At 36.6% G+C, this 26,271-nt stretch overlaps 1 protein-coding gene across 1 annotated transcript in view; it reads right to left on the bottom strand.

Annotated features, from left to right (window-relative positions):
* The window catches only part of PLS1 (plastin 1), a 105,581-nt gene that overhangs the window by 12,133 nt on the left and 67,177 nt on the right, over positions 1–26,271 (bottom strand). The window contains exons 5-12 of the mRNA XM_067033625.1: positions 23,128–23,260; positions 21,580–21,661; positions 17,292–17,457; positions 17,068–17,210; positions 16,060–16,155; positions 12,780–12,975; positions 7,828–7,906; positions 4,605–4,719 (exon numbers count right to left, since the gene is read on the bottom strand). Coding sequence (XP_066889726.1) covers positions 4,605–4,719; positions 7,828–7,906; positions 12,780–12,975; positions 16,060–16,155; positions 17,068–17,210; positions 17,292–17,457; positions 21,580–21,661; positions 23,128–23,260 — 1,010 coding nt within the window. The remainder of the gene's footprint in view (positions 1–4,604; positions 4,720–7,827; positions 7,907–12,779; positions 12,976–16,059; positions 16,156–17,067; positions 17,211–17,291; positions 17,458–21,579; positions 21,662–23,127; positions 23,261–26,271) is intronic.

Consider the following 26,271-nt stretch of genomic DNA (forward strand, 5'->3'; position numbering starts at 1 on the left):
TATAAATAGCTAGTATTTGCTGAAAGGAAGCATTCTACATATGATTGAGACATCTTATAATTAACGAAAAATTCCAGATAGAATGAATGAGTGGTTCAGTTTTGTTTTTCCTGTTACATGTAAATTGATACAGCCACTATGGAGAACAGTATGGAGGTTCCTTAAGAAACTAAAAATAGAAATACCATACGATCCAGCAATCCCACTACTGGGCATATACACTGAGAAAACCATAATTCAAAAAGAGTCCATGCACAGGGAGATCCGCTCGGTGTTTTGTGACCACCTAGAGGGGTGGGATAGGGAGGGAGACGCAAGAGGGAGGAGAAATGGGGATATATGTATATGTATAGCTGATTCACTTTGTTATAGAGCAGAAACTAACACACCATTGTAAAGCAGTTAAGCTCCAATAAAGATGTTAAAAAAAAAAACAACCTATGTGAAATTAGCCAACGAAATTTCCTGAATTCTACTCCCCTGAGAATTATAGGCATATCAAATAAAATATAAAACGTAGACAGTCCAACCACTAGAAATACTAAAAAATCTGAATATATATATAAATCTCTTGTAATTATACTACCCATTTAATTACTTTTAATATGATGCCTTCCTTTTTTGCCATTCTTTCAAAAAAACAGGGCTTTTAAAAAAATCTTGAAGTCTACAAATACATACATATTCTAGGGATCTGGAGGAAGAAGTCCTTTTTGAATGCGTGTGTGTGCCCATGTGTGTGTGCGTGCGTGTATGCATGTGTGTGCGTGTGTGTGTTTTAAACAAATTAGATTCATATGTATATATATATATTTTGTATCCTCATTTCCATGTCACTATTACTAAAACACTAAAAACGCTATTTTTTAATAGTACATTTCACTTCATTTTATTGGTGTATCCCAATTTATTACCCCTTTGTTGGACAACTAAGTTGTTTTCTTTTTTGTTTGTTTATAAACATTGCTATGATGAGCATTTTGGCACACAACTTCTTGTCTGACTTTCTGATTATTTCATCAGGATAGATAATAAGTGAAATTATTAAGTCAAAGGACTTTTTGAAGATTATTGATATGTATTACTAAACTGTTCTAGAAACGTTACACGAATGAACACTCCCTCTAACATTGAATGCAGTGCTATCCAATTGTTTCTTATTTTAAATTGCATTTCTTTATTGTGGGTGAAAAGTTTTTCATGTATATATTATCCATCATTACTTCTTTTTCTGTGATTTTTTCACTCATATTGTTCACTCTCCCATTTTGCTATTACAATTTTAGTAATAGTAATCAAGTTTTAGTAACTGACTCGAACAGTTTATATGTTAAGGATATTAACCATTTGTCGTTTTGTTGCAAATGTTTCCAAGTTTGTTTTTATTTGCTTCTTATTTTTGTTTATGGTGTTTATTTTTGCATACAGAAGTTTTAAATTTATATGTATCTACTGTATCAATTTTTTCCTTTGTAATTTATCATTCTAAGAGTAGATTATCACTCACTTCTATTTTCTCAAAGTTTTATTAAACATTTACCCCTTTACTTTCATTCCATTGGAATTTATTTTGGTGGATGACACATGGTGAAAATTGCTTTTTTCCCTAACAAAATAGTTAACCAGTTGTTCTGACATCATGTTTTGGACGATCCTTTCTTTCCCTACTGAATTTAGTAAGCACCTTGTCATATATTAAGTTCTTATATTCTAGGATAGGTTTCTAGGCTACTCTATTTCATTCTATTCTTAGATACCTATTAAACTATTTCAATTACTTTAGCTTTATAGGTTTTTTATATTTTCTAACAGCTCCTCCCTCAATATTCTTGGAAAATGTTCTTGATGATTTAGGCCTATTTCTTCATCCAATGGAACTTTAGAATCACTTTATAAATCCCATCCCCCAACACACACAAACACAAACACACACACACCCACATATACATAAAAGGAGACCTCGAATTCTAACTGGAATTATTTTCCATCTGTAAGTTAATTTGCAAGAATTTTATAATATTTAGTCTTTCTATCAAGGAATATGGTTATATTTCCCTTTATTCCACTAGAGATAGTTATTAAGTCATACGACTGCAGGTTGATTTCATAGTAGCCATATTGATAAGTTATAACAATTTGAGTCCATTAATTTGTATTATATATTTAAATTATACACATTTATTTTATTTTATTTTATTATTATTATTATTTTGGCTGTGCCACACGGCTTACAGGATCTCAGTACCCCAACCAAGAATTGAATCCAGGCCACAGCAGTGAAAACCCAGAATCCTAACCACTATGCCACCAGGGAATTCCCATATACACATCATTTTAAATGAAAGGATAAAGTTAAATGAAAGATTCCATATATGTGCATTAGCATACAGTATTTGTTTTTCTCCTTCTGACTTACTTCACTCTGTATGACAGACTCTAGGTCCATCCACCTCATTACAAATAACTCAATTTTGTTCCTTTTTATGGCTGAGTAATATTCCATTGTATATATGTACCACATCTTCCTTATCCATTCATCTGTCGAGGGACACTTAGGTTGCTTCCATGTCCTGGCTATTGTAAATAGAGCTGCAATGAACACTGTGGTACATGTGTCTTTTTGAACTATGGTTTTCTCAGGGTATATGCCCAGTAGTGGGATTGCTGGGTCATATGGTAGTTCTATTTTTAGTTTGTTTTTTGGGGGTTTTTTTGTGTGTGTGGTACGCGGGCCTCTCACTGTTGTGGCCTCTCCCATTGCGGAGCACAGGCTCCGGACGCGCAGGCTCAGCGGCCATGGCTCACGGGCCCAGCCGCTCCGCGGCACGTGGGATCTTCCCGGACCGGGGCACGAACCCGTGTCCCCTGCATCGGCAGGTGGACTCTCAACCACTGCGCCACCAGGGAAGCCCTATTTTCAGTTTTTTAAGGGACCTCCATACTGTTCTCCATAGTGGCTGTATCAATTTACACTCCCACCAACAGTGCAGAAGGGTTCCCTTTTCTTCATATCCTCTCCAGTCAGTACTGCTGAACCTAGAGGCAGGACAGCAATAAAGATGCAGATGTAGAGAATGGACTTGAGGACATGGGGAGGGGGAAGGGTAAGCTAGGACGAAGTGAGAGAGCGGCATGGACATATATACACTACCAAATGTAAAATAGATAGCTAGTAGGAAGCAGCCGCATAGCACAGGGAGATCAGCTCGGTGCTTTGTGACCACCTAGAGGGGTGGGATAGGGAGGGTGGGAGGGAGGCTCAAGAGGGAGGGGATATGGGGATATATGTATATGTATAGCTGATTCACTTTGTTGTACAGCAGAAAGTGACACAATATTGTAAAGCAATTATACTCCAATAAAGATATTTTAAAATAAATAAATAATCTACTTCTTAAAAAAAAAAACTTAAATGAAAGTATAAAAATTTTAAAGTCCTACATACTTTTACTTTATAAAGCAAATGAACCTGGTATAGAAGGTAGAAAGGAAAAGTTGAATATTAAACCAGCAATTCAACAGAACAAGCAGGTACACAAAGGACACCACAGATCCCCTATATGAGGAAGGAGAATATTGGAGACAAGCACTTCCTTTACCATTCATCTGCCAGCTATTCTCCCACCAACCGTAATCAAGTCACTGTCCTGCTCAAAAACGTTTAACGGCTTCCAAGTGCTTGCAGTTTAAAACCCAAACTCTTTCACTGTTGTGGCCTCTCCCGTTGCGGAGCACAGGCTCCGGACGCACAGGCTCTGCAGCCATGGCTCACGGGCCCAGCTGCTCCGCGGCATGTGGGATCTTCCCGGACCGGGGCACGAACCCGTGTCTCCTGCATCGGCAGGCGGACTCTCAACCACTGCGCCACCAGGGAAGCCAAAACCCAAACTCTTTAATCTGGCATTCAAGGCTCTCAACATCGGCTTCAATTCAAGTTTTTGGCATTCACATTCACTTCTTACCTGTCAGAAACCTCTGCTATAGCCAAACTATTCTTTTTAATCGTCAGCTCCCTCTCCAGTATCCTTCTGCCAAAATGCTGTCCATTTCTCAGAGTAAAACTCAAAACTACCTCCTGCATGAAGCCTCTGATAAGTGCAGCCTGTGGCTTTTTCTTCCTTAAAACTGATAATATTCACTTTTGCATACACTGTGCTGTAATGTAGTTATTTGCACACATATCCAATTTCTTTAAGGTTTCCTAAGGACCAAATCCATGCCTTTTACTATTTTATATCCTGGCATTGCACTGTACAGGCCATAGTTAATCAATAAATATTTGTTGAAAAATATTAACGAATAACCAGTAAAGATCTGCAAGTTCTGGTGATTATAAAATAGGAATTCATTTATGATACATCTCAAAGAACATTAAGTATTACAACTTGCTAAGGATAAAAAGTTATATAAAGTATCTGACTGGGGGGGGACTGCCTTCATCTTTCCAAACATTAAAGCTCACTTGTAAAAAGACTATTAAGCTTAACACATTTTGGGTTGAATCTGTGGGGACAGACCACACTTTACTAAGCTTTATGAAACTCTAAATCCTCTGTTTCCTATCTGAACAATAATAAAATATCCATGGTCATTATTTCATTCACCTTCTTCATGTTCCCTCCAAGAGCAGGATACGGAGGTTTGTTGACATGGCCCCAATCCACTGGCACGCGGATCATCTCGTAGAGCTGAAAGATGACTAAAGCATCTGCAAGGTCGCTAAGACAGGAGGAAAAGAAAATGAAGGAGAAGGAAATGTTGGCACTACCTGATTCTGTTAAGCTCACTGGAGATGGGCGTTTATCTACAAAAATACAGCAGGGTCATTTAATGCTCAAAGAATGGCAGGCGGAACAGACCATTTGACCCCAAAATTTTAACCTAGGAATCTGTCCACATTTTTTTTCATAAATGTTTACAAAGATACATGTACAAGGATATTCACTCCCAGGGTATTTATTAATTCGCAAACATTCTAAAGGCCTGGCAGTAGGGGCTGTTGAATAAATTATCCATACCATGGACTCCTGGGCCACCATAAGACACAATAAGGTAGATCTCTATGTACTAACATGAAAAGCTTTACACAACATATTACGTTTAAAAAAGCAAGAGGCAGGACACTGCATACAGTTTATTATCTATTAAAAATATTTTCAAAATTAGTAGTATTTAAATACCTCTGTGTGATATGGACTGTTAACAGCAATTACCTCTGGTCAGGAAAAAAAGGAATATGGGAGGAGTAAAAGGAGATTATCATATTTTATTTTGTTCTACTTAACGTACATACTTCCTGAAGCTTGTGCAGTGAGAATGAGTTCATCTATTACTTATGTAGTATGGTTTTTAAAACTTTTAAAAAATAATTATATAAAAATCACAATAGCTACTCAGTAGGAAGCTGTTCATGTTAAATAGCGAGCATTAAGAGGAAAGAATTTATGAGCAAGTAGGAGTTATTGAAGTAAAAATACTACTACTTTGTATTCAGAAAAACACATTCTTCCGAGGTACGCAGAGTATGTCTATTGAGTCTGTTTTCAATTCTGTATGCTAAGGACATAATGCAACAGTGATTGATTTTTTTAATTGCTAGCTCTGTGATGAATTACCTGACTTTTCTCCCTCAACAGCTTGTTCATTGAGTTATGTTTTGCTAAGGTTCATATTAAAGTTACTTTGCATCTCTGAGCACACACCATATGGCCGTGAAGGGGGCTGGGCCCTGTGCTGAGTGCAGGAGGGAGAAAGTCCTCCTTTGATGAAGGTAATCAAGAGCTAAGTTATCTGTCAGCACATGGAGAACTTTGTATGAAAAATAAATCACTGAAGTAGTTGTATAGGTTCTGAAATCTCATCTATTTCATGAATTTTTTCTTTTTACTCTAAAGGAATTCATTCTTATTTCTATGTAGTATGGTTTATTACTCATGTCTTCCAAATAGGGAAACTGATGCCCAGAGAGTTAAAATGATTTCCAGAGAATTTAAGATGTGTTCCAGAACCAACTTGTCATAGAAAAATTCTAAGACCAGTAGTTCTTAAAATATATTTAATAACCTGTTGAGAGGAGAGAATTTTCAGTTAAAATCAATCTAAATTTTTATTTTGCTTTGGTCTGGGTTTGGTATAAGTAGGTGGGGAGCTAAAATCACTTAGAGGTGGGTTTAGAAATATGAGCCAGACACAAATTCATGGACACATAGTTCAGAGGTCTACTCTGGTTATTGTTTTTCTACATCCCGATGGTTCTTTTTAAGGTTATGTTATTTTTGAGAATTTTCTGAATTCCCTTTCCCCCTCCAAAAATTACGTACACCCAGAAGCCCTGTGCTAGCAGTTCAGGATCTAAATAACTAAAAATAATCTTTAGCTAAAAAAATTTGGTCAATTCTTCTCCACTGTCAACCACAGAGAACTCTAGTGTTCCTGACATTTATGAAGTTACCATGAAGTTTCAACAAAGCCTAATGCCCTAGTTTTAAATATATTTCTTAATTTAAAAAGAAAATGCATGCTCATTGTAAAAAAACAAAACAAACCCATATTTAAGTTACTAAGTTTGAAAATAAAAGTCTCCTCACTACCCTACCCTCCTCTCTAGGTTGCATACAGTTTGGTAGCCATCCCTCCAGATTTTTCAAAAATTCATATACACATATGTATATACTCAATTTTTAAATAATAATGAAATCACGGTAGTCCTATTATTAGTTTCTCTCAATTATATATTATAGACATTCTTTCAAATGAGTCCATAAAGATCTAACCCCTCTTTACCTTCAGCATTTGAGTCCTTTACTGCCCTGCTACTGTAACAGAAGTTTCAGTCTAAATATGTATATTTCTTGTCATCTAGCTAGGATTTACACACTCCTATTAAAGACTTTATTAAATTAAGTCTGTCACATCAACGCTAGTTACCAGAATCAGGCAATACCGGTTTTAAAGACTATTTTGAATATACACCAAGAAATAACTGCACCATAAATCTCAGTTAGCCAGTGAACGTGGTCTTTTGTGGCATTAATCTTCAGTTCATATTTTAAATAATAATGAGTTTCCTTGGTGTGTAAATTATTAATAGGTTTAGTTAATTAGACCTTTTTCCTAAAAAATATACAACTAGCTGAAGTTGAGTTCTTTTGCATTTTTAAGGCATGCTGGTAGATCTTATGATAAAGAGAGAAGGAAGGTTTCCTCTCATCTACACCTAGAAAGACACATTGTTAGCACTACCAGAGAGCACAGGAAATGATTCAATAAAATATTTTCTTAGTCCTACCAATGTTAATAATGTGTCGCCATTTTTAAACAAGAAAGAACAAAATAAACAAGTACTCAGGGAAACCAAGTTATTTCTACAAATTAGAAAAAATATGCTGAACAAATTACGGGAGAGTTGAAGGTTTGGGCAAAAATAAGTAGAAAGAATGTGAATTATATATATAATGAAAAATACTGATAAAATGGTAATTAAGAGCAATTTATAAAATATTATTGTTCTTCTAATCTGTTAAAGTTGATATAATTTATTATTTTCCTGATTAGTAATTATAAAAAAGCAAGATGAACTGATTATCTTTACTAAATTGGTTATTTATATCATCACAAATTATAACTAATATTATCATAATCTTATCTTTTCAAATAATACTTTTGTTTTAAAATCTAGTGTATTGCCAATCCCCAGCATTCTGAAACTCTAAATGTTGGCTAAAATTCTTGAGATTTTTATAAAATGTTCTCATGTAAACATACCTACAATTTGAAACTAGAAAAGTTGGACCCTGGCCATAAAGCTGAATCACATAAAATATTTACCTGTACAAATGATTAATGTATGGGTTGACTCCCAAGGAATTCATCCAGTTCCGAAATGTCCTCTCTTCCTTGCTTTCTCCTAGAGTAGACACAAGTTCACACTGATGATTCAGGACCAAAGAAATCAAGAACTATATTTTAAACCATTCTGGCAGGTACAAAGTGGCCATACATACTTTGCCATGGTTCCTACGACACTACAATCTTTTTAGGGGGAAAAAAAAAATCTCTTACTGCCGAAGTCCTTGTTTTCCCTGTCTAGAAAGCCTCCATTTGCTTTCTAAATGTCTCCATCTAGAATCCCTGACTTGATGTCTGTGAATTACTGAGCCATGGGTTTCTCTGTTCAGAAAAGTAAGAGATAAACTTATGTGGTCCTATCTGTAGTTAATGATTACATGCAAAAGGGATTGGCTAAAAATTAATACAGCAGCCTTTTAGGGTAGCATTAGCACATTAAACAAAAATAGAAAAGCTGTACCTTCCCCAATGCAGTATCTCTAAATTTGTACAGATTATGGTTTTACACAGGAAAAGCGTCTGAGCACACAAACCTACATTTTAATCACACCAAACAGCAATGAAGGGGAGAGGTAATATAAAAACAAGCAACGAGGGGCTATAACTATTTTACAGGCTTCCTGAGTTATTTTAGATTGTCCCTACTGAAAATACATAAGGGACACAGCCCCCATTCAGAGAGTGAAGACAAAGACACATTTCATCATGGTAAGTCACTAGACCTCAAAGATCACCTCAAGAAGAGACTCCTGCAGGCACGATTACTGAACCTGTGATTACCTACGCTCCCTGAGCAGTCCCTTCCCAGCAGTGCTTACCCCATCCATAAGGGAAATGTGGGCTCTGGTGTGCCACAAAGTGGGCAGAGAGAGATGGGGGCTCTTTTTGCCACGTCTGCTTTCTGGTCATCCCCTGGATTGCAGATTGTCCTAAGTGACCATCTATAAATATTATTGTTTGTTTTTCAGCCAAGTTAGGAGACAGTGGAATGGCCTTGCCTACACCTCATCACCAGACTCTTGAAAATTTGAAACATTTACACTTCTCACCACTTCTGAGCCATGGGCAAGTCCAGGTCACCATCTGGACTTTGGCTCATGTGGGATCCCCAGGACAGCTTGGCACATGTAACCACCTGGTCTCCAGGGGCCCAGTCCTATGCAGTCATCCCTGCAGACTGAGCGCCACACATGGTGTACACCTGCACACCCAGAACACAAATCCAAACCTTGTAAAATCTAAAAGGTTCTGTTTTTTGTGCCGACTGTTCAGGAAATAATCTGTCCCCTGTATTTTCAGGTGGTTTTCAATACCATTACCTAAAGGCTTTCCCAGAATCTGCTTTAATTCTTGCTCTATTCAATTACATAGCCATATAATTTCTTGCTTAAATTCTGTTCCCTCTGTTCTGTAAAATGTAACTGATCAGTCTGTTGTATCTGCCACTGCCATTTTATAATATATAACTGATATGAGAACCCTTTTAAAAGAACCAAGTTAAAGTAAATACTCCTAGAACCCACGCTTGCCTTGTTTTAGGAGTTATTAAATAGGTTCAAATTAACTATCTGAACTTTCCTGGAAGTGACATAAATATAACCATACTGTGATCAACAGCTTGATGCATGTGACTTGGGTTCACCTTTTAGTTGTTTCACTATTACATTCTATTATTTTGCTATTTTCTAGTAATTAGAGAATTTTTACATTACTTCCATCTAGGAAAATCCAAATTATGTTTTAAGATTACAAACATTGATAGTGTATAACAATAATTTAATTTTTACTTAAAGTAATATGCAATTTCTGCTGAAACTGATGATAAAAGACATTAAAGTTGTATCTTGACTGAGTTCTGAAACTATTACAAACTTCAGTGTTTCCTATCTCTTCCTATTGTTCTAAACTAATCATTATTTTAATTTTTTTTTTTTTTTTTTTTTTTTTGCGGTATGCGGGCCTCTCACTGCTGTGGCCTCTCCCGTTGCAGAGCACAGGCTCCGGACGCGCAGGCCTAGCAGCCATGGCTCACGGGCTTAGTTGCTCCGCGGCATGTGGGATCTTCCCGGACCAGGGCACGAACCCGTGTCCCCTGCATCGGCAGGCGGATTCTCAACCACTGCGCCACCAGGGAAGCCCCATTATTTTAATTTTTGATACTTGGAAAGTAAAACAGATTCTATAAGTGAGCATTTGTTTATCTAATACCATTTCAAATTGTCTTGGTAAATAAATGCTAAAAGCCAGAAGCACTATGCATTTGCACAAGAGCCATGGTAAAGCATTACAAAAACATATGTATTCCGGACTGGAAATGTTGTCTGGATTTCAGACAACTGAAGCCATCTTAGAAGTAAAATCTTAATTGTTGACATAAAAGAGAGAAAGAACTATAAAACAGTCTTTTCACGTTCATGGCCAAACTGACACTGCAATTGATAAAAGTTTCAGAGAAAATAACAAATATATTAAAAGTAGGCTACTAAGAGGAAAGAAAAGGAACATATATTGAACACTCACTACATGTGCTAAGTGATGTATTAAGTGTTTTCCTCTTCCCGACCTGAACATTATTGAGCACGTACTGTATGCTAAACTCATTCATTCATGAAAGTCATTTTAACTTGCTCTGGAATTCTTCAAAATAAGTATTATTAGTCCTGTTTTATATATGAGAAAACCAAGGCTCACAAAGGTCACTCAGTTATTAAACGGTGGTGCCGTGATTTCGACAAACTCTAATTCCATGTTCTCTGTATTTTCTATCACCACAAATTAATTCTGAGATTGTCTCTCTATATGTAGCCCACATACTTGGCTCAATTTAATATAAAGATTTAACATTTAACTGGGCTTTTAATTTTCTTTAATTCCATACAGATAAAATTCTTTGCCAATGAGGACCTACTAATATATGAATATGGGATGTGATAAGGTCAAGCTTCAAATTTCATAAGGCTCTACAAAAACAAATGTACAGAGGAAAAAATTCCAATGACAGTCAAAGTCAAATTCATTTTTGGCAGATGTATCAGGACATACATATGTTCTAAATAAAGATGACTGATAAATATTTCCCACAGTATCTTTTTACATAAATAAAGTAAATACTAATGGAAATATTTAGCAATCCTATTCACACTGAAAAATTCCAAAAGCATGCTGAACACTAGCAAAAGAATTCAAACGTGACAAATAGGAGAGCAAGTTGGAAAAGGTATCTAGCAAGAATTCAGTGACTATAAAAAGCAGATCATTTTTAATATGCCACTCTAAACAATGCCTTCTACTGTAAGACACAGAGGAATTTTGAAATTTCCCAGACCGAGAAAAACACAGCAGTCTCCCTTTTTAATTTTTTAAAAGTTCTAATCCCTCACCCTAAATTTCTCTGCTGAAAAATCAACATTTTTTAACCTAGCTTACCTCTCAGTTACATATCTATGTAGAGGACACAATCTTTACTTTAGTGAACTTCTGAAAGAGTGAATTAATCATATTCCTCAAGGAACATGTTTGTTAAATCTGAAACTTCTTTCATTAATCAGAAAGCTGTAATCATAAAGTGACCAGGACCTTGGAACTCTGGTTGTGGCAGTCAAAGAGAAAAAGACGATGTAGCTGATTTCTCCCTCTGTCTTACTGGGGAAGAAGGGAAGAAGGTGGGTGATGTGAGAGAATGAACGCTGCAGTATCAAGTTCTCCCCACCAGGAAGAATCCCCACCTGAGGACCAGCTTCTCCAAACCAGGGTGACCAGGTTAGGAGTGGCCCTAACCTCTGACAACTGCCACCACTGCTGCCACTGTTTTCACCCTTAGTTCTGGTACTAATGTGGGTTTTAGTATGCATGTGAGTGAGTGTGAGGGTGGCAGAAGAAAAGGAGAGAGGCTGAAACAGATAAGGAGAAAGAACTAGACACTGAGAATGTTTTTGTCATTATGATGATTCATATATTGTAAGCTTCGATGACATTTAGTAAATGTAATGTAGCTAAGTAGCACAAAATGATCTATGTTATAGAATCTGAACAGATCCTGCCAAAGATTACTTGAGATAAAAGATAAGTTTGTTTATTCACAGCAGAGGGATAAAGGCGTTACATCAAATCATGAAATCCAGTTGTCAAAACTGATTTGTGATGTGTTAACAACTACACTATTCCATCATTATAGAAGGCAAATTAGGTGGAGAGTTTACATAATCAAGTCTTGCTCTGCTATTCTAATTAGGTTTCATTTGTGTTTCTTCCTGTCATCATTCATTCTTTAGGCATATTAAGACAGAAAAAAAAACACAACATGAACAATGCAAAAAATAAATATCAACCCAGACAGAAAGAATAAATGGTACTAATAAAAAGAACATTCAGAATGAATACATTTATAGAGTATAGAAAAGTACTAAATACAGTACCTACATTAGGAGGGGTCAAATCTGCATTTCATGAAGCAAAACAGGAAAGTATTATAAATTATGAGACAGATAACAATAGCCCACACACAAGACAAGTAATGAATATTGTAAATTTTTTCATGTACACTAAACACATTAAAAAGAGAACAATACTGGAGTCAAACTGTAGCTTTCAAAGGAGAAAAAAGCTACAAATAATTATTTTTTCCAATAGCTATAATTCATAGTCCATATTGGTGGTGTAATTATGTTATGTGGTCATTTAAGAGAACGTTTTAAATGTATGATAGTTTTCACTAAACTCTTACGGAGAAATGACAGACATGTAAAATCTACCTCAGCATTCTCTTTTAACCAAAATGAAAAACGACTTTAAGTTGAACTCTTTAATGAATGCACACGCCTACACACAGTAAACTTCGTCTCCCACCACAATGCCCTACCTCTGACAGCGAAGTAGGACAATACCACAAAAAGATACACACAGTGCATCAATTAGAGACAGAAAGAGCATACCTTCCAATAAATTCATATCGATGTCATTATTATCAGGCTTGTGTAGGCTTGGGTATGTGTTAAACAGATTAGCTACAAAAGCTAAATTAAGTTTAGGATTGCCTGAAACCACATCTGCAGGAGTAACAAACTGTCTGCAGCCCAGTTTATCTGCTTCCTGAAGCATGAATTCAGCACGCTTCAAGTCATTTTCCTCCTAAACAATGAAATAAAACAAAAATGTTCAAGATTAAACTTTTTACTGGCATAATTTTTTATTCATATGCATATTTATAAACAACTACTTTTCTGGAACTATATCAAATAATGGCTCAAAATAGGGTCAGAATGTGCAGGAATTCCAAATTAACTTCCCCATCTCTTTTAAATCGGTAAGAACAAGGCTCTGAGTTTCCTTGCTGGGATCAGAGGAATATTTCACCCTCATTGCTGAAGTACTCAACAAAACTCTCAAACATTGTATCAGTAAGCTTCTACTGGCTGTATTATAGGTAACTTGCTCAAGGCCATATACTAGAATGCTTTCTGGCTAAGAGGCTTAGCTATCTCACCCTTTCTACTCTGGTATTTCCAGTAGGCTCTTTTCTCAATGAAAAACAAGTTGGGATACATATAAAAAATATTAAAATCAGTAGGAACAGCCCTTTTCACAATTGCAAAATGCTTGAAACAAACCAAATGCTTACCAACAGGAGAGCAAATGAAAACTGTGAAACTGTTATATTCATACAATGACATATAACAACAATATGAGTGACTCATTCATATAATATGTTCAAAATAAGTGTAGAAATTTAAGTACATGATAAACTTTATATGAAGTTAAAAAGTAAAATAAATTTTGTAGAAAACAAACTTAATGGTTACCAGGGGACAAGTAGAGGGGGGATAAATTGGGAGATCGGGATTGACATATACACACTACTATATATAAAATAGATAAGTAATAAGGACCTACTGTGTAGCACAGGGAACTCTACTCAATACTCTCTAATGGCCTATATGGGAAAAGAATCTAAAAAAGAGTGGATATATGTATAACTGATTCACTTTGCGGTACACCTGAAACTAACACAACACTGTGAATCAACTATATCCCAATAAAAATTTTTTTAAGTAAAATAAATTTAATTTTGTAAGAAATACATTTGGTTGAAAGAAAACTATAGCAAAAGAAAGGCAAAAAACTAACATAAGATTCAAGATGGTGATTATCACATTAAGGGGAGGCAGAGAGATGGCATAGGGAAGAGCTACACAGCTAAATGGAAACTGATGTCAAAGTCTTAGCTTTCTTGTTGGATTGAGGGTTTGTATGAGCTTGTTACAATTTCAATACAAACAACTACCAAACAAAAATAAATAAAAAGAGGGACATGGCTGGACCCATGATGAGAGTATATGACGAAGAAGGATTATGACTTATCTAATTCTGTGCACCAGAGTTGTAAATAAAATGCAACTGAAATCAGAGAAAGTAATAGGTTCAATGCTATTAAACAGCAATAAAAAGCTCCTCAGGTAGACGTGAACAAATCACAATATGTGGACCTTACTTAGATCTTAATTCAGATAAATTATAAAAAGAAAACCTGACATTTATGAGGCAACAGGAAATGTCAACACTGACTAGTTATTTTGATATTAGATTACTGTTAATTTTTTAGTTATGTAAGGTACTATGATTTTTTTTTTGTTTTTTTGTTTGTTTTTTACAGAACACGGGCCTCTCACTGCTGTGGCCTCTCCCGTCGCGGGGCACAGGCTCCGGACGCGCAGGCTCAGCGGCCATGGCTCACGGGCCCAGCTGCTCCGCGGCACGTGGGATCCTCCCGGACCGGGGCACGAACCCGTGTCCCCTGCATCGGCAGGCGGGCTCTCAACCACTGCGCCACCAGGGAAGCCCTATGTTATATTTTTAAAGGGTCTTTATCTTTTAGAAGTATATTTTGATGAAATGATACCATGTCTAGGATTTGCTTCAAAATAATATGGAAGAGGAAGCAAACAGGTAGGTGATAAAAGAAGAAACAAGACTGACCATGGGAAGTTCCCTGGTGGCGCAGTGGTTGAGAGTCCGCCTGCCGATGCAGGGGACGTGGGTTCGTGCCCCGGTCCGGGAAGATCCCACGTGCCGCGGAGCGGCTGGGCCCGTGAGCCATGGCCGCTGAGCCTGCGCGTCTGGAGCCTGTGCTCCACGACGGGAGAGGCCACCACAGTGAGAGGCCCGCGTACCACAGGAAAAAAGACTGACCATGAGTTGATAGTTGTTGAACTTGGGGGATGAACACATGGTAGTTCAGTATATTAGGTCCGCTCACTTTTGAATAGGTTTGAAACTTTCTGTAAGTTTTTTTAACTTCCTAATTTTTGTACTCAAGCCAATTTATAGATTTTGCAATACTGATTTTTTAGATTTTATAATAATGTAAAATATAATTAGTGATGACTCAAGTTGCCTTTAAAACTAAGTATTCTGGATATTACACTTAAAGTACTTAATAGATTTTCATACAAACTATAATCTGACCGTACTTTAAGGTTTCGATAGAACCATCCCTGGTATTTACAACTTATGCTAAAGGAATGGGCTTCCTATAAAATGTGTTAGATGGGTCAGGATTTGTATCAGTTCTTCCTACACCATAAATACTAGGAATTGCCACTTTTTATTTTGTGTATTGTCAAATAGAAGTTGGAAGAACTGATAATCAATTACTTAGAAATCTAATAACAGCTTGTTGCTCCCTTTCCTTGGGCACAGCCGCAAAAGCACCCTGGTGAGCTCCAGTGATGTTGCACCAGGGAAACGTGAGTGTAGGGTTGATTCCACACATACTCAAGGTCAGAATTCTGCAATTCCGCTTCCTCACTCATGACAGCCAGATGGCTTAGCATGGAAATTTGGAGCCTAGGGCATGAAAAATAACTTCTGAAAAGCAAAGAGCCAAGGTTTAATGAAGGGCTGAGGACGCCACCAGGGAATGCTGCCTGAAGCGGACTGTACTCGAAACATGACTGGACTCGCTAGTCAAATTCATAGAGATGCAAAGTAGCATAGTGGTTCCCAGGAGCTTGGGAGAGAGGGGGATGGGAAGTTATTGTTTAATGGATACAGACTTCACTATGTGATGAGGAAAAAATTTTGGAGAGGGGAGACTGGTGATGGGTGCACGTACTGCAAATGTAACGCCACTGAGTTGTACGCGTAAAATGGTTAAAGTGGTAATTTTTATGCTAGGCATATTTTATCAAAATTTTAATTAAAAACTATACTCACATTAAACCCTGAAAGGTCAATGGCAATGGCAGGTCCATCATCCCGGTCACCTTTAGGTGCAATCTGATCAAGCAGATGAAAATAGGCTCTTGAATCCTTTAAGGAAAGAAACAAAATAGAATTTTTCAAATGAATAAAATCATCATTGGATTTAGGGGGGGAAAGTACTCAAATTGAAGCAATTGTCCTCATCTCAAAGAATGGAATAATAACTTAGTAACCTTTACTCATTACTTACAGAATCCTGAATGCACTATGCTGTTTCACACTTGAGAGCTTCTAGCAACACTGTTTCCTAAACCTGGAATGCCCTTCCTTACCTCTTTCATTTGTTTATACTCCTAAGGCTCAGCATCCGTTAAGATTAGGGTCAAGTTTCCTTGACAAGTCTCTTCCAGTGGGGAGGGAAGTGTTTCAAGCTACTTTGGTTCAGAGACACACCTGAAGGCCTCCTTTTGTCTACTGATTCCCTATATGCCCTCTGATACTTTGGTTTCCTCTTAGCTGGTTATTGAGAAAATGGAAGTAAGTATGAAACTGGTCAAGCCCACAAGGGCCTCTAGTCTAGCAACAGATGTAATTCTCAGTCCAAATTAACAGACTGACATTCTCATTATAATCTAGTCTATCCGTGGCAAAGCAAAAGGGAAAGGATACTTTAATCTGCTAATGCTAGCATCTCTTTCCTCTCACAACCAGTTGTATTTCTTTTTAAAAGCCAATAAACCAGTTTCGTTTTGTTTTTTTTAGTAAAAGATTTTGTGATTATAAGTGGGGGATCCACCTCACACAGAGAAATGCAAAAATTTCATTTTCTATACTGTGTGCTTGTGAATTAAACTTCAATTCAAATTTAAGTCTGTGATTGAAGTTCTTTTTTGTCTTTGTTTAAAAAAATCACAGCCATAACACACACACCCATACAAATTAAGTCTGAACTCCTTTTGTTCCTGACATGCATTCTACATCCTTTTTGTATGTCACAGATTTGAACATTAAAATATGAACCTTAATGTCCTGGCTGAAGTTGCTGATGGTACGCCATCCTGCATTGGTCAGATGGTAGTTCACCCAACGCAGCAGTAATTCCTCTGGAGAAAGCTTCATCAACTCTTCTAGATCCTCACCTTCGTTTAGCAATGCAATCAGGGCTGAGAGGAAAACAATGAAATATAAATTCTTCCTATAGTAAGTATATATCAATGAAAAGTAAATATTTTTGATGACCTTACCTTCATTCCTGGAAATCTCAATATCAGCAAAAAGACCAACTTTGATGATCTGCCAGAGAAGTCCCAAGACCAAGTGAGGTTTTCCTTCTTTGAGATCCTGTGCACCAATGTTGACTACTGTACAACCAATGGCTGAGGCAGAATTCAGGGCTAGGTTTAAATTTTCCTAAATCGCCACAAAGAAAAATACACGTGAGTAAGTACTTTCTAAACTCTTATCAACAAGTTGTGAAGGTAAGTAAGACGCAATGGATGGTGAAACTTCCCATTTTTTAACATAAGTAGTACTTATATCATCACCTCTATATGCCAATGACTTTCAAAGCCGTATCTCCAGGCCACACTTCCTCCCAGCACCCACTGTAAGCTCCACACCTGTATACATATTTGGTTATGTCTACCTGGATGTTTCGCAAGTATCTCAAACTCAACATGTCCATAATTGAAGCAATTTTCTGGCCATGCTTCTCTAGTCTTCCTCTAATCCTCTGTCAAAACTGGCTTTTCCTTTATTTCCTGTCTTGGTTGATAGGACCAACCTTCATTCTTGCTTCTTTCTTCCTAAGTCAGAAACCTAAGCAGAATCCTTGTTCTTCTTGCCTCTAACATCCTGTGACCAATTTCTGTCAATTCCACCTTCTAAATACCTCTGGAAACTGTCAGTGCCTTTCTTCAAGTTTCTTAATTCCTTCCTGACACACATGCTCAGACTTACTCTCTAAAACCCACCTTCCATAGTACCCTGCTGTTGGTAACCTTATTCAAATATGGACCCGATGGCACTCCCTAGCTTTAAAACCCAAACGTTCCGCATCATTCCCACTATCTCCTCTCACTCACTCTGTTCCAGCTCTATAGGGCCTTTGAACTTGCTGTTGCCTCTGCCTGGAACACACTTTCCTCAAATATCCACAATTCCTTTTTACTGCTCAAATGCACCTAATGGCTTTCTCCAATTGTCCTACACAAAAGAGCAAGCATCACCACAGCCTTTGCTGGCACTCATTATTCTCTATTTTACTCTGTATCATTCTCCGACATGTTATATATGTTTATTTTTATATCACCCCCAATTCGAGTATGAGCTCTAATTATGATGAGAGAAAGAACTCCTACAACTCAACAACAATAAAACAACCTGATTAAAATATGGGCAGGCGACATGAACAGACATTTCTCCAAAGAAGATATCAGATGGACAGTAAGCACGTGAAAAGCAGATCATCATGACTAATGATTAGGGAAACATCAACCAAACCACAATGAGGTACCATCAATTCTAACCTCAGCTTGAAGACACTGCCACGGGGTTGCAGGTGGTGTTCTCTCTTACTGCTGTAAGCAGTAAAACTCAGCTTTGTCTGAACAGGTTATGCTGGTGATATATGCAGAACCAGCTTTTGATGTTAATTTTATTCAAAAATGTTGGCTTTACAAGTATAGCAAATGACTTATGAGTAATTGGCTAAAAATGGATTGAAAATAAGGAGCTAAAATGTGCTTCCTCAAATAAATGGTAGTTTCTAATTGGTAAATGCATTATTGCCCTACTGGAAATGAGGGAATAGGATGACCACCATTGTCTAGAGCCAATTCTAAAGATCAAGAAGTGACAGGAGAACCGCATACAGAAGCTGCTCTCCAAGTCCTAACACGGATAACTGCCCTGAGTGCTCAATCTTCCTTCCTGAAGACCTGTTTTGGTGGGCAGAGGCGAGAACAATGGGGAGCCTTCAACAACGGAGACACAAGAGGGGTGTTGTTCCTCCTTGTGTTTCAGTGTCCTAATCTGCAAAATAGGGGCTCTTACCTTACAGAGATATTAACAAAACAAACAAGCAAACATGGCAGTTTATCTTGGATAAGCCATCCATGCTCTCCCATCTTTTTTGTGCATCAGTGAATTCTCTGTGTCTAAGGTAGAGCCCACTTACTTTACCAGGCAGAAAAATTTACACTGCTGTTAGATGGTTTCTCATGTCCCTTCTATTTTGATTAACTATCCAACTCTTTACTAACAGTCTCAAATAGGGACTGCAAGTTTTCTTTCTTTTAATCCATACCACTTTGCAAATTTTCATTTCCAATAAAGCTTCAATTCCAGGTGAATCCACTTTTGTTAATGATTTTTTTAGAGGGCTGTGCTAAACACTTACCCGGGAAGGACAAAGGCATTCTTTGTTATTCAGATTTCATCCTTATTTTACATACCATCACTTTCACTGCATTTGTAACATCCAAATGAGATTTACGTTTTCCCTACTTAAAGTGTAATTGAAGTTAAGGTCATACGTGTGTGTACATTTGTAAACATATGTAAGTGTAAAGTATATACACACACACCTTGTATGTATATGAGTATATCAATTGCAATGGATTTTTTACATTTATAAGGAACAGATTCAATCTCCTATACCTACTCTTGTGTTAGTTTCCTGACTTTTAGGTCCCTAAATCATTGCCATCTGTTTGACTCTTACTCATATAATTATTTTTCTTTCAATAATGACAATCAATCAAAAGAATGCAGCTCAGTAACACACTGGGTAGAAAGAGAGATGACAAAGTATCCAAGATCATGAGTCCTGCTCTTAGCTACTTGATCTCTTTCCCTTGCTTTCATAGTTATTGTATGTCATTTTCATCCTTTTAAATTTCTCTTCTTTCATACATCATGATACTTTACCAACCTATCATCATGAGGTGAAAAACTATATTATCACAATCTTTTACAAAAGAATTAGGCTTCTTCGAGATAAAGTTTCATGGGAAACGGGTAGCTGTCTAGCAGATCTATTCCCAGAGCTCTAAAATTACTGAATAAACAAAACAGATTTAATAACCACAGTAACAATTTGCCCCTTCCCAGAGGACTATCTTTTCTCATTCTACATTAGTATACTTTTTCAAGCATCTTAGAGACCTCGACTATTACCCCTACTCATACTGGAAGAATGTTATCTCTAAAAATAGAAATATAAAAGACTTAGCCCCTCAGACCCATTCTATAGTATCGCAAAAATAGTTACAGAACATTTTTCTTCATTTTCTCCAATGCCCTGCATATAAGTATTAAAAGTAAAACCGTACAATTAATGTATACAGTAGTAAGAAGTGTTGCATTTCAGATTCAGGGCCATAAAAAATTGTGTGACACATGTATTCTAAAAATAAGATGTATATTTTCAACAATGATAGATATTAGAGGAAACATCCTGACACAAGATATGAAGGAGAATAAACTTCTGGCAATTGCAGTCAGAAAGAGGCTTCTTCAAGAATGGTAGTTTCTGCTAGGAATATGTAACATTATTGGAAAATGGGGGTCTAGAAAGCCATGTTAGTCAACAGCCAATTCTGTACTACTCAAGAATAACGGGAAATGGGAGGACCCCTTGGATAGTCTGAGACTAACCACGTACCACTACTCCAGGGTCATAGCTTCCTTACAGAAGAGCCTTAACAACCTTAGCAAAATCAAGAATTATACCTGCCAATAGAAATAAAGGAAACAGCCTAGCAGTAGCTCACTTTTAATAGCTACAGCTGTGACTAGCACGTTAACTTAGTTGCTTATTACTACCACCACGTGAGAGTGGCAGTATAGCTTGGTGATTAAAAAGGATGGGTGCTGGAGCTAGACTGCTGGGACCAGATCCTGCGTCAGCCACTGTGCAACCTCTCAGTGCCTCGGTTTCCTCATCTGTAAAATCATAGCATCCACCTTACTTGAAGGCTGCTGGGAGAAGTCAAAGGGATAATTCATGTGGTGTGTTTAGAACAGTGACTGGTACCTAGTATGTACTTAGTAGATACTGATATTCCCCTATTGATCTAGAGATTTTGAGGGGAAAAGTGTGGTGACTATAAATTCCCGGACTTTAACAAGATCTGAATGGAGAAGCTGACTACAGAACAATCTAGTACAGAAAGAATAGCGAAAATTTTGTGAAATGGTAAAACGTGGTAAAACTATGTAGTATTCTTATCTCAATCAACCAACAAAAACACCGGCATCAAGCGAATATTCATTACTAAAAATAACACAGTAACTACAATAGTTGAGTAACATAATCTGAATACTACGTTAAGTTTCATCCAACATACTTTGAATCTTTATTTCTTCATTAAAAAAATGTAGCTGAATTTTTACATAGTAAAAACCTAGTTTTTAATAGGAAACCAAAATTATGTTAAATCAAAGGATTTGCCTGGGCCTAAAGATCCATTAATAAGGGATCCATGATCCTTATAGTAACATGATTACTAGCAAAGGACAAATACTTACAGAAATAGTGAAAGGGGTGAGCTTCTTCTTATTAATGGCTCTTTCATCAATTGTATCTGGTTCAGATAAGTTGATCATTTTACTAAAGAGAAAATGGGAATAATTTAGTTTAAGACTCCCAGAAATGTTTTCAGTTTATTCTTGCAAGTAGACAATAAAGTTAAATTTTGAAAAGTTATCATCCATTTCTTTGAAATATTATACTATAATTCATGTCAGGGACTTAATTTTTAAAATCTAAGAAATATTCCCTAACCTAAAACACATTCATCATTCACTGCAATTGTAATCTTAGCATTTCCTTCTAACTGTTTTCAAACACTCTTTCATTTTCTTTATGTGAATCTTGCCTTTATTTCCTTTAATGATCATGAACATTCAGCAGCCTGAAATGTTGAACAAAAAAATCCTCAAGAAGGCAAATTTCATAAAGTGGTATCAACAGCATTAAAATTACTGTTGCTGCAGAAAGATGAAGAGCCAGAGGCTTGGTCTGAAATTCAGTAATTCAAACATTTTAAAAGAAACTAATGTAAATTTTATCTCTGTATTTTAGAATACATTTTGTATTTTAAAATAAAGGTAAGAAAATACCCATTCAATTCACAATAGGAATTTCCTCTGAAGGTCAGAGGAACAGATCAGACTTGTAGGTAGAATTCAAGGTATATTGTATATGTAATGTCCTAAAAACTAATATCCTGTACTCATGGATAGTTTTTTATTTTTAACTAAAAAACACAGAAAAAAGACAGAGGAAATGTGCCAGAATATCAATAATAGCTATTTATGGGCACTAAGAATATTTGTGGTGGCTATTTTCTTCTTTGAAAGTCTTCTGTTTTTTTTATAAACTTAAAAAATAAAAGATGTCTGCTTTGTTCAAAGAAGTACGCTGGGACTTTAGTACACACAACAAGGACAAAGACATGCCCTTAGAGAGTTTACAATCTAGTGAGCAGAAATAGATTGCAAAGAGCCATGGATATGACAAGATTGAATTAAAATGTTAATCTGATTTAAGCACAAATGAGATACATAGTTCTATTATATTTCCTCATGTTCCTGTCCCAGTCAATGATCAACAGTCCCACACTGAGAAGTGAAGAAAGAAACAATGGGGAGTTCCCTGGCGGTCCAGTGGTTAGGACTCCACGCTTTAACTGCCAGCAGGACCAGGTTCAACCCCTGGTCGGGGAACTAAGATCCTGCAAGCTGCGCGGCATGGCCAAAAAAAAAAAAAAAAAGAAAGAAACCCTGTGAACATTATTAAATGCATCAGAGGAGTAACTCAAAAGTTTCCTGGCATCATTAAGGAAACAGATGAAAAAGATACCAAATAAGAGATTGCATTTGAAAGAAAATGTTGGAAAATATATAGTACTTGATTTTCTATATAATATATATAGAATATAAAAATTTCAAGACTAATGTAGCTACCTGTTAACTAATTTCAAAAGACAATGGAGTCACTGAATTGTAGTTTTCACTGAGTGCTCTTCAGCGGACAGTAAGAACATAGCTCCCTTAACGCAATGCTCAACTCACCAAAGAAGGATGCCATCGGCAAGTGATTTGAAAAGACTGCCATCATTGGGATTCATAGGTATGAGATGCTTACAGTCAGCGTCATTCTCCAGGGCTTTGTTTATCCAGTTAACAAAAGCCACTTTTTCTTCCTCTGAAAACAGAAAATCTTAGTTGGCATACCTCATTTCACAAAAATAATTGCACCACAAAAACATAATTTTCAATTTCTGTTCAAAAATAATAAATGCCAATTTTTAAAACCCTACTGAAACAATAAAGGGTTTAAGAGGGTGTAGGTTTAAAGAAAAAGGGGAATTCATTCCACTTTCTTCATCTGATATATCAGGGAAGAGTAAGTCATATAGCTCAAGTTAGCACAATAAATACTCGGTTTGATTCTAAAATCTTTCCAAATATATATTGCTTTTGAGAGCTAGTGGATCAGGAACCAAACACCAGCGGTCAGATTACACACACACACACACACACATACACATATGCCAGGGGGGAAAAATACAAGAAACAAATAACCACAGCAATAAATTCCACCTGCCCCCCAAAAAACTTTCATAGAGTTGTGATTTGGAACTTACAACAGAAATACTAGTTTTAATCAAGTTATTTGAATGAATAAAATAGCTCCATTTCTGTAGAATTTCTATTATACGAAATGAAGACCCAATGCAGACAAAAATAAATAAATAAATTTATTTTAAAAATAATAAAACATAAAAAAAAAGAAAACTGCCACATCTAGATACCAGTCCTACTCTCAGCCATCTCATCCTCAACTTCTCAACCCATGGCTTCCAGCATAAAAACAGTGATCTTTAGGCAGAAAAAATTGTTGGGCTATGCAGTGGGGATAATAGGAAGGAACTTAAAGGAAAAATGGTCTACTGCCTTATTATTATTATGTAAATATAAAAAAGATTTAACAATATAAAACTTAAAAGAAAATAATTCCCATTTCCATCACAGGGTAGCTGGCCTTTCTCTTTATTGCCCCAATTCCTAGAACTAGATAATTTTCCTAAGGGGATATTTGGCAGATACCCCCAAATTCAATCCAACACACACACAATAAAGACACAAACATTTACTTCTGTACGTATCATTATCTGCCTTCTTATCTTCTTACCTCACTACACATACCTGCTTAGGGACTTAGAATCTAGGGATTTAAAGATCACTAAGATACTGTACCTCTCCCATCAAGGAATTTTTAGGGTAGTGATAAGATAAAACAGATATATGAAGAAATGCAACTAAAGGGAAATGAACATACCACAAGAGTGACGTAAGTAATGTTTCAGGGAATTTAAGGAAAGAATCATTTCTCATTAGGTTGATCAAGAAAAGGCTTTATGGAGAAGATACTATTTGAAAGATAGATATTTAATAGGTGTAGACGGTCAGGGAAAGGAAATGTGTTCCAGGTATAGGAACCAGGAATGAGATACCACTTCCCAACTACTGGATGGCTGTAATAAACAAAATAGACAATAACGAGTGTCGAAGAGAATGTGGAGGAATTAGAACTTTCATACCTTGCTCGTGGGAATGTAAATGTGTGGCCACTTTGGAAAACAGTTTGGCAGTTCTTTAAAATGTTAAACACAGAGTTACCAAAAGACCACTCCTAGGTATATACCTAAGAGAACTCAAAGCATATGTCCACACAAAAAATGTGTACACTAGTGTTCATAGAGAATTATTCATAATAGCCAAAAAGTGGAAACAACCCAAATATCTATCAGCTGATGAAAGGATAAACAAAACGTGATATTAGCCATAGAACAGAAATTATTCAGCAATAAAAAAGAATGAAGTACGATACATGCCACAACATGAATGATCCTTGAAAATATTATGCCAGGGAAGAAGCCTGTCAAGTGAAAGGCCACTACTGTATAATTTCGTTTACATGAAATTTCCAGAATAGGCAAATCTATACAAATAAAAAGTAGATTAATGGTTGCCAGAGCCTAGGGGGAAGGGGCAATGGTGAGTGGCTGCTAATGAGCGTGGGCTTTCTCTATGGAGTAATGAAGGTGTTCTAAACTTACAGGGTGCTAATGACTGTACAACTCTGAAAATATTAAAAACTACTGAACTATACTTTCAAAGGATGAATTTATGGTATCTCAATTATATCTCAATAAAGCTGTTCTTTTTTTTAAAAGCCATTACATGTTCTGTATCTGGTTCTAAATAATGGTTACATGGGTGTATTCATAGGTTAAAAAAATCCTCCCATATACTTAAGAATAGGGCACTGTATGCACTTTACTCTGTGCATCTTGTACCTCAATAAACAAGTTTAAAAAAAAAAAATCTATGGTGATAGACATCAGAAAGTGGACCGTTGCTGTCAGAGGCAAGAGGGAGACACTCAGGTGATGGAAATGTTGTTTTGATCTGGTTGGCAGTTGCATGAATGCAGCTACATGATTTATACACACGTGAAAACTCATTGAGCTGTACATGTAAGATCACAGTACTTTGCTAAATGCATATGATACCTTAATAAAAAGTTGTGTTTTTTTTTTAAATGGAGAAGTCATTTCATTAGAATAGACAGGCAGAAATAGAGTTAAGGAGTAAGTGCCTTTCAAAAAATGGAGGTAGCAGTTATAGACCACTTCCTTCCCCACTACACTTCCCTGGTGGGAAAAAGTTAGGAAAATATATACAATGGGTAGGAGAAGTGTGAGTATATTGTTAGAGGAAAATCCATTTAGAAAGGAAGAGAACCAAGAGGATAATTAACAAATTCACATCTCAAAGGAAGAAAGAGGGGGAAAAGTTAAAGTGAGTTTTTTGTCAAAAATTTTAAAAGCATAGTTCTAATTATGTTAACATGAACAAAAGGAACTTGGCCAAAGGTTTTTAGGCATCTTGAGCTTAGCATGGGGCAAGCCGTCTCCTCTTAGGAGTTAATGCGACTCTGGATTTCCCACTGGGCAACAATCCAGTGATCCTATCAGATCAAGCAAATCAGGTGCTGTGCTCTACCAGTCATTTGGTCGCTTGATAAAAGATGAATCAGGAATCTCAGTTCCCCAAAATGGAAAGTCCTTGCAATAAACCTCTCTGCCATCCCTAAAATAGGTCTAAAGTAAACTCTTCTCACCGGTCAGGATGAAAAATCCATTCCAA

The sequence above is a fragment of the Kogia breviceps genome, chromosome 5 (genome assembly GCF_026419965.1).
Source record: "Kogia breviceps isolate mKogBre1 chromosome 5, mKogBre1 haplotype 1, whole genome shotgun sequence".
NCBI lineage: Eukaryota > Metazoa > Chordata > Mammalia > Artiodactyla > Physeteridae > Kogia > Kogia breviceps.